Source organism: Heloderma suspectum, chromosome 1, assembly GCF_057233095.1.
Source record: "Heloderma suspectum isolate Gila_16-S chromosome 1, 16-S_ref, whole genome shotgun sequence".
Taxonomy (NCBI): Eukaryota; Metazoa; Chordata; class Lepidosauria; order Squamata; family Helodermatidae; genus Heloderma; species Heloderma suspectum.
The window spans coordinates 133,321,393-133,337,794 of NC_139458.1; the positions used below are offsets into that span (position 1 = coordinate 133,321,393).

The window sequence follows — 16,402 nt, forward strand, 5'->3', positions numbered from 1 at the left end:
AGTCATCTACTAAGGTGACGAGAGCTGTTTCTGTCCCATAACCAGGTCTGAAGACAGATTGAAATGGATCTAGATAATCTGTCTCATCCAGGAATCCCTGGAGTTGGGAGGCCACCACGCGCTCCAATATCTTGCCCAGAAATGGAATATTGGAGACTGGTCGATAATTATCCAATATGGTGGGGTTCAGGGAGGACCTCTGTCCTTTTTTAACAGAGGTCTCAGCACTGCCTCTTTCAGACAGGCTGAAACTCTGCCTTGACTCTTTTTATTCCATCCTTGAGCTGTGAGGACACACTGGCCTTATTCTATAGAATCATAGAATAGTAGGGTTGGAAGGGGCCTATAAGGCCATCAAGTCTGACCCCCTGCTCAATGCAGGAATCCAAGTCACAGCATCCCTGACAGATGGCTGTCCAGCCTCGTCTTGAACGCCTCCAGCGTGGTAGAGCCCACCACCTTCCTAGGTAATTGGTTCCATTGTCGTATTGCTGTAACAGTCAGGATGTTTTTCCTGATCAGCCGTAATCTGGCTTCCTGTAACTTGAGCCCATTATTCCGTGTCCTGCACTCTGGGATGATCGAGAAGAGATCCTGGCCTTCCTGTCTGTGACAACCTCTCAAGTACTTGAAGAGCGCTCTCATATCTCCCCTCAGTCTTCTCTTCTCAAGGCTAAACATGCCCTGTTCTTTCAGTCTCTTTTCATAGGGTTTTGTTTCCAGGCCCAATATAACCTATATGATTCCCCTGATTACCTTAACCCTTATGTAGCTAAGAGAAGAAAGCATAGGATTTTATAGAACAAAAATCTTTATTAATTATAGCATTAAGATGTTCAACAGTAAATTAGCCTTTCATACACATAAATCGTAGTCCCTCTTTCTCTCTCCTCAGACTCTCTTCCTAGACCCCACACAAATCCCATCTCTCACAAACCTCTCTGACCTATTCCTTAACAAACCCTGTCTCAGTTTTGAACTTTGTCTGCCTCACACAAGCACACCTAAGTTACATATCCTACACACTTCAGCAACCTTCTCTCACTCAGCCAGTCTCTCATATGGTAGTACACCATTCTTCCTGTCACGCATTTCACTGTAGATATACTCAGTATAAAATACAGAGTCATAACAGGAATACGTATCTATAACTACAAACTCATAATATGCATCCGTGTAATGTCGCAGTAACCAAATCCTTCTCATTTTAACAGCTGCATTTTCAAAATGCAAGGCATGTGCTTATCCCCTGTATTACTGACAGGAAATGCACAAAACGGAGGTTTTGCTTGTCAGGCACCATCCTGGATCTTTAAGGATGGAGGCATGGGGTGGTTAACTGTACGTATATCCATGAGGTCTTGTTCCCACCATACTGAACCAAATGGGTCCACTACCTACCCCAAACTGCATGTTTGCATATTTTCTTCATTATACAGTCTTCAAGGGAACTGTGAGATTACAGGTGTCTTTGTCCTTCAGGGAGCAGGGTGGGGAAGTAGCCAGGAGAAAGGCAGTGGTCACGGTTATACCTTAGGACACAACCAACAGTTATATTGACAGAGGATGAGGTTAATGTTGGATTTCTGTGTCTGTGCATTTCTTAAGCTGGGTAGCAGAGCAGGCAGGAAAGGATTTGAAAACTCAAGAGTGGAACACCTTAATGTAGTTCTAAGAAGAACCTCTGCATCTCTACAAAAGATAGCTGTTGTTACTTTTGAGTGAAGGGACTATCCTGCTAAATGATAATGTAACCTGGGTGGAACTGAGGATCATTTGTAGCGTGATCAGCTAAAAATGCGGTCTTGCTAACAGGAGGAACAGAATCCTACCCACCTGGAACAGCCACAGAAGGAAAAGAAAGTTGCACAGGTGGAAGTACTTCCTGCTGCAAGTACGTGGCTGAATATAACCGCTCAGGTGAGTGGTAATCATTCTCCAGTAAGATGAGAACATTTTGAAATTAGGCCGAGGGCCACAAGGAATTAGGCTGAGGGCCTCATGTTGCACACCCCTGCTTTAAATAGCTAGGTAGCCCCCTGCTCCTGAATCCCACCCGATCTGATACACGTGAGAACGTAAGAACTGCTATGCTGGGTCAGACTGAAACTCAACCTAGGCCACCACTGTGTGTCTAGTAATGGGCAGCCAAGTACCACAGAGAAACTCACAATAAGGGCATGATGGGGGCGGCCAACTCCTGTTGTTTGACTTGGTCGTCTGGTATCCTTGGCACGTGAAACCTTAATTTCCAGCTTTTGTGGCTAACAACCAATGGTGGACTTGCTCTCCTTGAATTTTTCTCATCCTTCTAAATGGTCTGGTGACCATCAAATGTATGTATGTATGTATTAAATTTATTAATCGCCCATTTGGCTTGTCACCCAGCCACTCTGGGCAATGCACAACAACAGAACAGTTTAAAACAATAAAATTTTACATTAAAAACATATTTCTAAAAATACCCTAACCTCCTCCAAATTGTATGGTAATAATGCAATTATAGGGCGCAATCCTATGCAAGTTTAGACAGAAAAAGGTCCCACAACTCCCAGCACTCCCCAGCCAGCATGTAGGACTTTTTTTCTGTGTAAGGGCACAATCCTATGCATGTATAATCAGATTATTAAGGCCTGAGGTCCGATACTCAGGCTGTGAATAGGAAAGTGCCACATTGTCCACTGGTGTCTACACTTCACTTTCACATTCAAATAACTTCTCTCTCTCTGCTACCAATGGGCCAGCATTGCCCAGCCATCTGCCATCCAGCCCTTCACTTTGCTTGCAAAACCAGTGCTCAGGGATGGGGTGGTGCTTTCTGAACAGTGGCTATGTTTCTATGATTACCCACACCTGTGAGCTATAGTTTGGACCAGGAGTGCAGAACCACAGGCCTGGGGGCCAAATCCAGCCCTCCTGGGGTCCCAATCTGGCCCTCCAGAGTTTCCCAGAGGGCCACGCCCCCTTCGCCCAACCACCAATCACTTGGTGGCTTCCCAACTTTTGTGCAGCTTTTTCCCCCACTCAAAAAGGTTGAAATGCCTCTCCGAAGGCTTAGTTACTGGCAGTAAGATCTTTAAGCTACAATGTGCTGGTATCTTTTTTTGTATTTTGGCCCCTCCCCTTTTATGTTTGGCCCAGCCCCATTTGCCTTCAGCTCTGCCCACCACTGAAATGTGGCCCCCGAGAGCTTTGCCAGAATGGGATTTGGCCCCCAAGCTGAAAGGTTCTGCATCCTTGGTGTGGGCACTTAAAACATAGTGTGTCCTTACTGCCTCACAATGTCAATGGCCACGCGTTGGGATTAATGCAGATTGAGGGCAGATTACTCTGAGGGGCATAGTGCTGGATGCTGAATGCCTCCAATATGACTCCACTAACGAGGCCTTTTGTTTTATGCATTTTTTCCCCAAGACACATTCTAGCCCCTCTGTGTTTGACAATCGCCGGTATACGTTCTTGAGTGAGTTCTGTGCCCCAATCGCCTCATTAAGCACTTCCTCAGGCTGCACACATTCTTCCTGTTGGAAGGAGACATCACATTCAAGAGGGTAGGGATTACTTATCTGAACACGAAAACCTCCCACTGCTGTTTGTGCTGTAAACAGTCGCGAGTTCTAAAGGTGTTGCAGTGCTGGTGTATAATCACAAGAGGGCATAAGAGTATGATGGTTGAAGCTCAGTACTGCTGTGTTGAGGGGAGATCCGGGGATGCTTGCAGAGGGCAGCTCCTGGCTGTAGAACTATCACAGGCAGTACCTCAAAGAAGAGGTATTTCCATGGACTGTATCCCACAAAACCCAGTACTAGAATAAGTGTGTTAGTCTTTCAGGTGCCACAAGACTGCTTGTTTTCGGTACAGCAGACTAAAGCAAAGGGCTGGATGTGCCTGATCTTGGAAGCGAAGCAGGGTCTGCCCTGGTTAGTACTTGGATGGGGGACCGCCTGGGAATCAGGCTTCCTGCATGGAGCAGGGGGTTGGACTCAACGGTCTTGCAATCCCCTTGCAACCCTATAGTACTAGGAATGCAGCTATCCTTCTGGACATTCCTTTTCTCTGTCATTTGTACTGGTTTTGCTGTTCTGTTTAGCTTAGCAGCAGTCAGTTTGGAGATGGGGGTGGGCTGCACAATCCCTGTGTGCCTTGCGAGTATTAGTTATGACAGTGGAGGAAGATCAGTTGGTCTAGTCATGATGGCTATATATTATCTCCATTATCAGGGGCTGTATGCCAGTTGCTGGGAACACAAGTGGGTGGGTGCTTTTGCACTCGTGTCTTGCTAGTAGGCATCCCATGGGCACTTTGTTGGCCACTACAAATCGGACTAGTTAGCTCTTTTGGTCTGATCCTACATGGCTCTTTTGTTCTTAGATCCAGCACCCCTGTCACTTACAAAAGCTTTATGGTGGCTGGAAGAGAAACAGAAATATGAAAATGCCCTTTATTGTGGGAGGCTGACTCCACTATGTTGCTCTATCAGAGCTGTGTGGCACATTAGAGCCAATTCAAACTTGGTACAGTGCTTCTCACAACCGCAATACCTCAATGCATGCGGAGATTACTTTGAAAGCTCCACCACCATATGAAAACCTCCCTGAATGTGGAAGGAACACTAATATGCCAGTGTTCGTGTCATGTCTGGGGGTAACATGTCTGTCCCAAGCATACTGTGTAAATGAAATTGTAATATATATGTGATAGCATAAATATTTATACATACACCTTTCTGACACATACTAACATGTAAAATTGTAAAGCAACCCTTAAAAGGCATTTTGTTTTGAAGCGAAAAAGCTGGATTCAAGTTCCTTGGTGGTTTAACTCAAGTGATGGTCATGGCAGGATGTGCATTTTTCTGTTGTCCTGCACAGGACCCAGACACTTGCAGATGTCTATATGTGTAAGGTGATCAAGCTAAGACCTGTTATGCCTCTACTGTTGTAGGTGAAATGGAAAGCTGAAGGATTGAAGGCTAAAGTGAGAGTGAGTTAGTGAAGGAGAATCTCTCCATCCATCCCTAACTATATGGGTTAGACTGCTTCCTGGAGGGCACAAGTCTAGTTAGTGAAATAATTAACTGAGATCTGGTGTAGTTCACAGGAGTGTAATGAAAACGGGGAATCTCTTTCCCAGATTGTTCCACTCAATGCAAAAGAAGAAGTAACAAAATATTTGGTTTGAGAAAATTACTGCTGATGTATCTGGGAGGGAATGAATAGGATATGTGAGGAATACACCTATGACTAGGGGTGGACGAAAGTCACTTACCTGTCGTCAAAGCTTGTTTGCGGTGGGGGGGAGGCGCTTCGCTGCTCCCCCCGCGAAGTTCAGGCCGGGGGGGAGGCTTCCCGCCTCGCCCGGCCGAAATTCAGGCCGGGGAGGAGGCTTCCCGCCTCGCCCGGCCGCGAACTCCAAAGTTTGTTTTTTTAAAAAAAAAACGCCCCCGTGATAGGCTACGTGATGATTAACGTAGCCTATCACGGCTAGATCTGCAAAGTCAGCCGTGATAGGCTACGTTAATCGTCACGTAGCCTATCACGGGTGACTTTAAAAAAAAAAAAAAAAAGCGTGTACGCTAATGGCGGCCCCCACAGGGAGCCGCCATTCGCGTGCCTTATTTGGTCGCTGTAGTCTACGTAAATCTTTACGTAGACTACAGCGACCAAATAAGGAACGGGAATGGCGGCTCCCTATGGGGGCCGCCATTATCCGTACGCGCTTTTTTTTTTTTAAAGTCACCCGTGATAGGCTACGTGACGATTTACGTAGCCTATCACGGCTGACTTTGCAAATCTAGCCATGATAGGCTACGTTAATCGTCACATAGCCTATCACGGGGGCGTTTTTTTTTTCTTTTATTGGAATGGCGGCGGCGGCAGCCAGTCGAAAGACTGGCTGCCGCTCCCGCCCCGCACGAACACCCGCCGAACCGCCGGCCGGACCCGCCGCCGGGAGGGACATTCGGCAAAGGTAAGTCCCGTCCCGGGGGGGGTGCGGGGTGCGGGGGGGTGCGGAGGATTTCTCCCCGAAACTTGTTCGGGGGGCCGAACACGTTGGCGCTCGGCCCCCCGAAGTTTCGGGGAGAAATTCTCCGCCATCCCTACCTATGACCAGCCTAGGTCCTGTAACCAATCCAGCCAGAGAACAGGAAGACTCTTTAGGGTTTTAATAAGGTACAGAGAAACAATTTTTCCTTCACCTGTCCTTGAGCTTTATTGGTACCGAAAAAAAGCCCACGGCTTGATTGGTGCATATCTAGTGTACAGCGTACAGCTGAGCTGCACAGGTGTTGCATGAGCTGTTGCAGTTTTTATGCTCGCATCTACATGGGTTCAGGTGGGTTGTTTGGCTGGCCCTGTGCAACACTGCTGTTGTTCTCAATATGTACCTTGACTATCCCACTTGTTGCGACATTAAAACTAATCAAGATGTTCAGAACAAGTGAGTACCTGCCCTGCCACTTAAGACAGCTGGCATCAGCTGTTCAGAGCTTATGGAGCATCTGTTTTCAGGATATATGCGATATACACTTTACAAGGCTTTCTCCAATCTAAAGGGAGTAGAAATGTGGTATTTATTTGGGGATGAAAGCTTGTAAATGCTAGCAAGAATTCTAAAAGCCAAAAATGCTTCCAATCTTCATGTGCACACAACTGGTGACCTGTTGACTTAAGAACAAGCTGAAGTAAACTGTTCTCTTGCATTCTACAATCTCCAGTAAACATGTCTGTTCAAACTACCATCCTTCTGCTGGTCTCTTGAACTTTATTTTTTTAGAGTGCTTTTGTAACTCCTTCCTGAATGCTTACAACATGAAAAGTGTAGGTCAGCAACTTAAGAATTACATAATTAGAATCTGCCTGCCAGTGTTCTGCAGCTTGTTCTAGATTTAAAAGCAAAATGATGTTTTGGGCAAGTCTTCTACGGTAACCAAGGAATGGCCAACATCTGACATCCGTTATAGCCTGAATAGTGAAAACAGGGTCTTAAGCCTGCAGCCTACCATGACACTTTTCAAGACTGTGGGTGGGTTCGCACGATCACGGAGGGAAAATTAGCCACGGTGGCTTATTTCCCCTCCCTGTGCATGCGGGTCATGAGCAGCCTAATTAGGACAAGTACCCTTGCTGGGTGCAGGTTGTCAAGACATCAGGATCTGAATGGGATGTTTTACAAACTATCCTGAAACCCTAGAACAAACCATGGGTTTCGGGTGGTTTGTAAACCACCCCAGCCAGCCATCCTTGCCATGTTCAGACGTCACAACAACGTGCGCCCAGACAGGGTAACTATGCTAATTAGGTGGCTCGCGAGCAGCATGCGCGGGGAGGGAAAATAAACCACATGGCTTATTTTCCCTCCGTGTTCATGTGAACACAGTCTATGATTGCTAGCATGGTCCTTTAGCACAAGGAAGAAGTACCTGTTCACGTGCAAAAAAAGGATTACTAGTAGCCAGCAAAGATGCAGTTCAGCATTGTCCTAGGGAGACCTTGAATCATTTATTTCAGCCAGTTAATGTGCAATGTGTACAAGTGAACGCTATATATAGCGAAGTTCTCATGTGTCTCTAAAGTCCTATACTTCATAGTGTCTTTAAGCGTCAGCATGTTGGAACAAGCTTGGTTTGGGTCATAATGTAATTGGCAGCTTTTGCAGTATGTAGTCATTCTTGAGGTAGCCTCTCCCAGAAGGTCTATTCAGGTAGAAAAGCTGCCTTTACCAACACCAACCCCCTCCCTTTAATTTCAGGATCTTGCAGAGCTGATTCACTGGGTTCTGTGGCTCAGTCCCCTGCCTCTTTGCACCTATTTATTTTTCAGACTGTGATTTTCTGCAGTGACTGTACATTACTGGCCATGAATGTCAAGTTAATTTGAGCATCTGTCTTCCATATTAAATACTCTTGGTATGGGGATCAGAAGATTTCCATGGTCAGTAGTGATCCTGGAGTACATAACCAGAGTGTAGATTTTTGGTGCTTGCATGACAAGAAATCACGGCTTTCCTGGTTTAAATGTTTTAAACAAGTTTAAACTTTGGAAATGAGAGCGGTGTCACCACAAAGAGCCATTGTTGACAAATTGCTGCACCTGTGCATTCAATCTTGCCTGTATTTCAGAAACCCCCTGTCGGCAGCTCCAGCCAAGCGAGCCCCCAAGGTCTGAAAGATGCCACGTCCCTCAAACTCAATCTCCATGACTATGGAATGGATTTGAATAGTGATGACTCCACTGACGATGAAAGCCAGCCCCGCAAACCCATCCCTCAGTGGGCCAATGGTACGTGTGAATCTTTAATGGCAGAAAAATGATATCCCTGAATTATAGGAATATTATTCAGAGCTGTGAGGGTCCCCTCAGACTTCATAGTGTTGATGGATCTGTCCTAATACATAAACGGCAAGTGCCTGGAGCTTCAGTTACACGGCAGTAGCAGATGGTGGTCCTGGCATTGCATAGTATTAGTACCACATGAGCTGAAGTCTTACAGAGTCGGTATATACTTCATTGCTCTCGCTAAAGGAGAGTTTAAATGAATTCACCAAGGAGGCTAGGCACGCTTTCGTGTCTGTAGCGTGATAACATTTTTGGGAAAGCTGATAATCAAAATAAAACCAGAGCTGGTGGGATGTTCAGTATGGAAAGGTGAATGAAAAGTGAAAAATAATGCTGGTAGTTAGGCTGACCACTGGAGAGCCCCTATTTGTTCTGCTTTATGGCCCCCCTCTTTTTTTGTGTCATCTGGCAAATTTGTTTTACTTTCTGTGCCTTTTACACCGGAATAAGCATTTACCTGTTGGGAAGTTCTTACGTGCTTGCACAGTGGAGGCCATTTGATGATTACAACCAGGATATTGCAGGCAGGGCCATGCCAGGATCAGTTAAATGTCGTAAGGGAATAAACGTCTAACTGGAGTCTGCTCATAGACTGGGCTTCACATTCTTTCTTACATGGAAGTGCTTCAAGTAGAGATGTGTTGCTGCTTGAAGGATTACTCATATTTGATAGTGGTTGTTTCCTCAGGGCTTCAGCTTAATGAAGCTGTCACATACCAGTACTACAACCCTCCAGACATCTCCAGGTTATTTGGACTAATACTGAGCCCTAAGCTAGAGGATATCTTCTACAAAAGTAAACCAAGGTATTTCAAGCGCACAAGTTCAGCTGTCTGGCAGTCCCCACCTCTACCTGGTACCAAAACAGCCTTGCGTGCATCCAACAGCATGAAAAAATACTGAGGCTGTGTAGGACTGCTCATCGCCGTCACCAGTTTTCTGTCTGTCATATCTATGTAAGATGCACCTGTAAACCATTTTAATATTTTATATATTGTGTAATAAAGGTTTAAATGCTGAAAGTGTCTTCTCTTTTTAAGAAATAACTAGGACAATCTTCTTCACATATTTTGGCCCAAGCTGTTCTGTGAATTTCTGAACTGATCAGTTTATACAAAGGGGAAAAGATGTAGCAGTACTGAAATATTGTTGCATTTCCTTACTTGCATGATGCCATCTGGTATTATCAGACACTTATAATTGGAGTCTGCTTGCTATGCACAAGTGCAGATGCTCTACCAAGCTAAGGGGGCGGGGAGTGAAAAAACTTTAACTCATTAACTGACAATAGTTTTGCCTAACTGGGCAAGTAAACAAATTGTCAAGGATGATGTAAACTGTCTTCTTGCTGAGAGGAGTTTCTCTCCTACGATCAGTTTCTCTCCTACCTCCTATAGACACAGCTTCTTTGCCTGTGGTTAAAAAAAGTAATCTGATTACAGATGTCCTACCATCTTGTGTGTGTAGTAGTAGTGTGGCCCCATGTTATAACTCTTAACAGCCTTCCAGTCCAAGCAGACGATTCCCAAGGGGTTATAATACACCCACAGTTGCTTGATCCTCTTCCCATTTGAATCTGCCTGTGATTTACAATCTTCAGAGGCCCTGTTATGTTTCCTACCACCAAGAGAGGCTATGTTGGTGGAAATGCAAAAAAGGGCCTTCTCTGTGGCAGCATCCTGATTTCTGGAATTCCTAGTGAGGTGAGACTGACCCCTTTGCTCAGTTTTAGACAGTTGGTTTTTTATTCTGTTCAACTTCTTGATGGTTTTTAACATGGGATCGATTCTGCTTTCTGCTGTTTTAATGATTTGCTGTCAGTTTGATTTGTTTTGAATTTGTTTTAATGTTCTTTCTTTTTTGTACACTCCTTTGGGCTAAAAGGTAGACTAGAAGTATTTTAATTTAAAAAATAAATGAAATCAGTGTGCCATTTATTTTTCTATGAAAACTTATCTGGAGGAAGCTAACCTTTGGGGATTAAAGTGGTAAGCGGAACGATGTTTCTCTGTTGGGGGCTGTCTCTGTGACTCATAACAAAGGACAGGAAGTAACGACCTATCCCGATAATAAAAAATTAAAGGTTTTTTAATTTAAAATTAATTTTTTAATTTTAAAATTCCACATCATGGGGATTTTAAGGCAGTTTCCTTTGAAAACAGCAGTTAGGCACAGAAGATAGCTACATATTATTGGCCTGATTCAGGTAGGCAAATCTTAATGAAAGAGTGTCTGAAGCTGAACTAATACCACATTACTGTCCTGCTGTGAAAGTGAGCCTTGGAGTGAATAACTCCATTCTCATTAGTTTATCTAGTTTTGCAGATAAGGATAATTTTTAGAAATAGCCATGTCAAACATCTTCCATTATGCATTACTCTCCCCTGTCTAGAGAGTTTTGAAGCCAACTGGGCCAGAGAGAAATTTGAAAATAGATACAAGTGGGGAACCTGCAAAAAAAAAAAAAAATGTGGGGGGGAGTCCTTATTACCTCTCCTTTTCCCTCCCTCATGCTTCTTTCTCCTCCCTCATGCTTCATTCTCCTCCACCTGTTACTGCTTACCATCCTCAACTTCTTCCCTACTGCTTGCCTGGTGGCTTTTGTAGAGCCAGTGGTCCAGAGGAGTCAGTGGGCTACCATACCACCGGAGTTCAGGCCATGCTTGCTGCCTGGCAGAGCCCCCACTTTCCCTGACTTCTCCAGGGCTAGAGCCTGTGAACCACCCTCTGCTGCCAGGGATATTGGAGCGGGGGGGGGGGGCATGCATGCATGCACAACACTTTCTTGGAGCAGATTGTTGGTGTTTGTCTCTACTTTGGGTCAAGACCACCTAGTTCCCAGTCTCTTATTTTTCCAGCTTCCTGGTTTGCTACCTGCTCCATCGGTGCATGGATACAGAAAATTGTCCATGTGTGAAAATGACCATCGCAGTGGTCTCAGAGCAACAAATTACATCCTTACGGTGGTTTCTTGTTTAAAGCAAGCCCACAAGTTAAACTAATGTTTGTATCTTGTGTCAGAAGTATCTTGCCAGTCAGCTCAAATTTGGACATGCCTTATGACAGAGCCAGAAGGAAGGAAAAAGTGAATCAGTCTCAATGAAAGGAAGCTGATTTGGTAACAAGGGCACATTGGCAGGCGAATTAGAAATGTGTATTTTGTACAGGGTGGCCTGTTAATGCCATGAGTCGCCTCCACGTCAGTAAAAAAAAAGCCAGTTCTGACTTCATTGGGGTTTTTTTGTCTGAATAAGTTGGGCCACAGAAGCTCAAAGGTAATTTCCACTTAATCTGAATAAAGACTGCAGATGTTGGATCAAGGCTGATGAAATGTGTTTCCTTATTATTTACCATTTACACACTTTTGGTAAACAACTAAAGTGTGCACTTCTGATGTGAATGAAATAATCATGAGTTGTAATTACATGGGCTGGGGAAAGTCCTGAGCCTCATTCCCACCTTTGTACCCATTGCTAAATCTTTATCCTCCTTTCTTCCCTTGAGCCATAGACTAAGATTCTCTATATGGACTGTAGCAAATACTGGTAGGGTGGTCAGGTTTTAATAAGTCTGCTTAGAATTGCAAGACACCTAAACAAGTTTCATCTATATTTACGCTTATTGAACTGAAAGAAGTCCTTATTGAAAATAAAACTGCAAATATCATATTCCCTTTATACAAATCTGTAGTGCGACCACACTTAGAATACTGTGCACAGTTCTGGTCACTGCACCTAAAAAGAATATTGTGGGGTTGGAAAAGGTGCAGAAAAGGGCAAGGGGCTGGAGCAACTCCCCTATGAGGAAAGGTTATAGCAGCTGTGTTTGTTTAGCTTAGAAAAAGGTGAGTGAGAGGAGACATGATAGAGGTGTAAAAAATTATGCATGCTGTGGAGAAAGTGGATACGAAGACATTTTTCTCCATAATGCTAGAACCTGGGATCATCCCATGAAGCTGATTGGTGGGAAATTCAGGCCAGATAAAGGGAAGTACTTCATACTGCGCATAGTTAAACTGGAATTCACTTGCACAAGATGTGATGGCCACCAAATTGGATAGCTTTAAAAGGGGATTGGGCTATCGATGGCTTCTAGTCCTAATGGCTCTATGCTACCCCCAGTATCAGAGGCAGTATGTATACCAGTTGCTGAGGAACATGGGTGGGAGGGTGCTGTTGCGCTTATGCCGTGCTTGTGGGTTTCCCATAGGCCACTATGTGAACAGAATAGACAAGATGGGCCCCTGGTCTGATCGAGCATGGCTGTGCTTATGTTCTTAAGAATGGGTTGTATTTTCTTCAACTAGTATCACCTTGCTAAACAGTGTTGCTGCCTGAACTCTCCTGTGGTTCTGTTTCCTAGTGATGATAATTACAGAGGTTAAGTAATTGCTTCTGTGCACATATTACTTGAGGCAGTGCCAGAGCATTAATGCTTAACAGCCTTAGGGACTGAGCAAGATGGTAATTAGGTCTGTCAGATCAATAATGCAGTGAATGACTAATACCTCCTGATAAAAATGAAGGTCTGTGATATATTATGACATGTTGCGCAATGCATAAGTAGCCTAGTGTCCCTTCTCAGCAGCTTGGTCAGGTGTGCAATGTCTGATTTGAGTGTCGATTATATCTTGCAAAGGCCAGAAAAACTATACATCTTTCATTAGGATATATGGATGGAACAATGTGGTCTGCTGAACGTTAGAGAAAAGATTAGTGGCTTTCAAACCTCAAACCTTGACATCCCCCTGAAGCTTCTCAGGAGTTACTTCATGAAAAATTCTGTAATTGTGGACAAGCATACCTGAAAGAGAAGCTTGTCTGTCATTGCAGGGCTGGCCTTGCAATGCACAGCTATAGGGAAGTACTGGGCAGTCAGTGGGAATGGGACAATGCTGAGGCCTAAAAGGCTTGTCTAGTGGCCTGGGCACTGGGAGGACATGTGCACCCTGTTTATTTGATATATTTCTACCCTGCCTTTTAGGGCTTAACAAGGTGGCTTACAATAAAATGTTAAAAAGAAAACAACTGAACATACATAGTAAAACAACATCAGATTATGGCTAGTACCCTACTGTGCCCGTGTGCTCATGGGATCCACCCCTTGCTCAATGGAGCTTTTATTCTAAAAAACAACCCTGAACGAGCTAAAACACTCATTTCTGGAATGGGGCAGGTCAGCAGAGCTTGCAGAAGGGAGTTCTGCTGAACTGCCCCAGGGTTATTTTTAGAACTGCAAGAGTCCCGTTGTGCAAGCAGTCGGTCTGGCGAGTGGATGCACAGAGGACCTGTTGGATACTGAAGGGTGGCTACCTGTGAATCACCAAAAAAAGAAGACACTGGGCACATAAAATTTGCATATGCCAATGTATATGTATTGATACAGATTTAGAAGTAATTATTTTAATTTAAATACAAATACAATACATCTCACCAGAATGTGGAAAACTGTGACCAGGTGACCTGTGTGCCTTGCTCAGTCTGCTGTCCAGGTGCTGTTGGTGGGCAACCTCAGGGCTTCACTCTTCTTTCTGATGGTTCTTTCTACTGGACTTGGACTGGACAGCATTTCAGTTACAGGATGCCTTCAAAATAGAGAACAGTCCTCTGGCAGCCTTTCAAATAGAGGACTGTCCTCTGTAAAAGAGGACACCTGGCCACCCTAAGTATTCAGGGTCAGTTTAAGGCCGCAAGGGAGGGGTCCAAGCAGAGGTGTTGAGGGAAGGAATTTGGCCAGACTGGAGTCACCACATAAAGCATCCTGTCCTTAGTACCCACCAACATCTGAGGGTGACCTTAGAGCCTAGGCAGGTTCATATGCAGGTAGACAGTCCTTCAGATAACTGGGTCCCAAACTATTCAGAGCATTAAAGATTAGCATTAGCACGTTAATCTGAGCCTGGAAACAGAAGGGTAGCCAATGCCTCTGATGCAAAATTGGTGTTATCAAAATGCCCCACACATATTCTGGCTGTTGAAGTTTCCACCAGCTGAAGTTTGCACCTTAGAATGTATCGCCAAAAACCCTCTACAACATGTGCGAGTGCACGGGGTGTCTATGGAAAATGCAGCGTGGTTTCTCAGCAATTGGACAGAGGTGAAAAGAGTTCTCTGAGTAGGAAGCTTGAGTGGTGAGGAGTGCAGTCATCCCAGTTATAAAATACAGAACAGTAGGTGAAGCAGTGTTTTTGAAATGGTGAATCAAGATCCATCCTTAACTCATGACAGTCTATAGAACTTTGTGGGACTCATGAAAATAAGAAGATAAAGGAATGAAACAGGATGCATTAATATATTGCCCTGAAATAGAACTAGAAAATAAAGGAGGGGAGAAGAAGAATCCCGAAACTGTTTGAGCTGGGGGAGGGATTTTGAATCAATATTAATGTGTTTTTGTAATTTCTTTTGGGAAAAACCCAACTCATGATAGTCCGATTTTGGTAGAGAGAGTGTTGTGTCATTATGATGAGGCAGCCCAGCTTAACAGCTGAAACATTTCAATATCAAATTTGCATGGGAGTGTGAAATGGACTGTTTCAATTAAGAATCCCTAACTTGAGAGTAGATAGGAAGCCAGACTCAAATGCTCTATTTAATCATAGGTATCTATTATCTGTTCTATAAGCCATCAATATAAGCAGAATTGTCTCCACTCTCTCATTAGAACTCTGAACTGAGATTCAGTTTTCAATCTGCACAAAGCGTTAAACCACCACTTGGATTTAGCAGGAGCTTTTTTATTTAAATGGGGAGTATTGGTGTCCCTTGCCTTCACCTCACTTTCTCCACAAAGAGGATTGTCAATAACCTTTCCTATAAACAATAGCTAAAAGCAAAAAAATGGTCCTGCTGTAAAAGTCTACGTACAGAGGATTAGCTTTGCTCAAAACCTGCATCTGATGAAGTAGCACTAGCCAGGGTTAGGCAAGCTGAAGAGCCAAGCCCTTAGCTAAGAAAAGCTAAACCCTGAGGTTGCCTTCCAGATGTTTTGGACAAAAATCCCATGATCCTTGGCCTTTGTCCATGCTATCTGGAATTTATGGGAGTTTTTGCTTGTAAGACATGGGGCTCCATCACACGTCCACATCAATGCTGGTTCTTTCCCCATCCAGTATCATTGCAGGACAGGATCATTCTCTTTAGATGGCTGTCCCCCCTCGAGTTATTTTTCATTTATTTCCGGGGGGAGGTGATACTGCTCGGGGTGTAGTGATAATTCCTCCCTGGTTTCTGCCACTTCCCCCCCCCTTGCACATTACTGGTGGATGGGGACTGACACACCGTAAGTCTGCAACCCTCAGCACACTTACTTGGGAGTAAACCCCATTGAACTTAATGGGATGCTCTGAATCAACAGAGGATGTTGATTCTGAGCTTTGTGGGGTGGGGGATCAGATCTGTCTCCCTTCCTTGCAGGGAGGCGGTTTACCTTCTTCTCCGTCCAATCGAGACATGTAAATATGTAAGTATTTACATAGCAGACACGTGGTTTGAGAGCAATGTACTTCTTTGGCGCCGTCTGGTGCTGCTGTTGCCGAGCCGGCAGCCCGCTGTGCTGCAGCCAGGATTTGGGCAGGGGGATCGCCTTGAAGCAAAGGGGAAAATTGCCGGGGGGGGGGAGGGTTAGGCGCAGGTCTTTCCTTCCTCAGCAAGACTTGAGTGGAGGCAGGAGTCACCCTCAAACGGTATTCCCTCCCCCCTTGCAAGGAAGGGAAAGAGCACCAGCCCTCGCATCTGTCAAATCTGCTCGGTCTCCTTCCATGCAACCCCGCGCAGGATCTCCTGAGTGTGACATGCTCTGCAGCCCATTCTTAGTGCCTTCGTCATCCTGACCACACCCCAACAACTGAAAACAAATGCCCACAGCCCGTTTCTTCCGCTACTGGAGAATTTCACAGGGAGGTCATGGCACTCTTGCTCTGTGGGCTGGAAAAAAATACCACATTGGAGTTTTCCGTGGGGAAAACACGGGATAGGCTGGGGAAAATGGCGGGAGGCACCCTGGAGGGTAACTGAATCATCTAAAGAGCCCGAAAACGTCCGTGACAGACCCATCTCAATAG

The 16,402-nt window shown here is 44.8% G+C and overlaps 1 protein-coding gene across 3 annotated transcripts in view; it reads left to right on the forward strand.

The window, feature by feature from the left end:
• Positions 1-11,542, forward strand: part of LOC146357912 (inner centromere protein-like) — a 30,383-nt gene extending 18,841 nt beyond the window's left edge. For 2 of the 3 annotated variants that reach the window (XM_084858503.1, XM_084858511.1), the window contains 3 exons: positions 1,816-1,920; positions 8,124-8,283; positions 9,029-10,434. In XM_084858503.1, the coding sequence (XP_084714629.1) occupies positions 1,816-1,920; positions 8,124-8,283; positions 9,029-9,243 (480 nt within the window). In that variant the 3' untranslated portion in view covers positions 9,244-10,434. Of the gene's footprint in view, positions 1-1,815; positions 1,921-8,123; positions 8,284-9,028 lie in introns of all 3 variants that reach the window. The other variant, XM_084858520.1, reaches the window with a different exon arrangement.
• Positions 11,543-16,402: the final 4,860 nt, after the last annotated feature.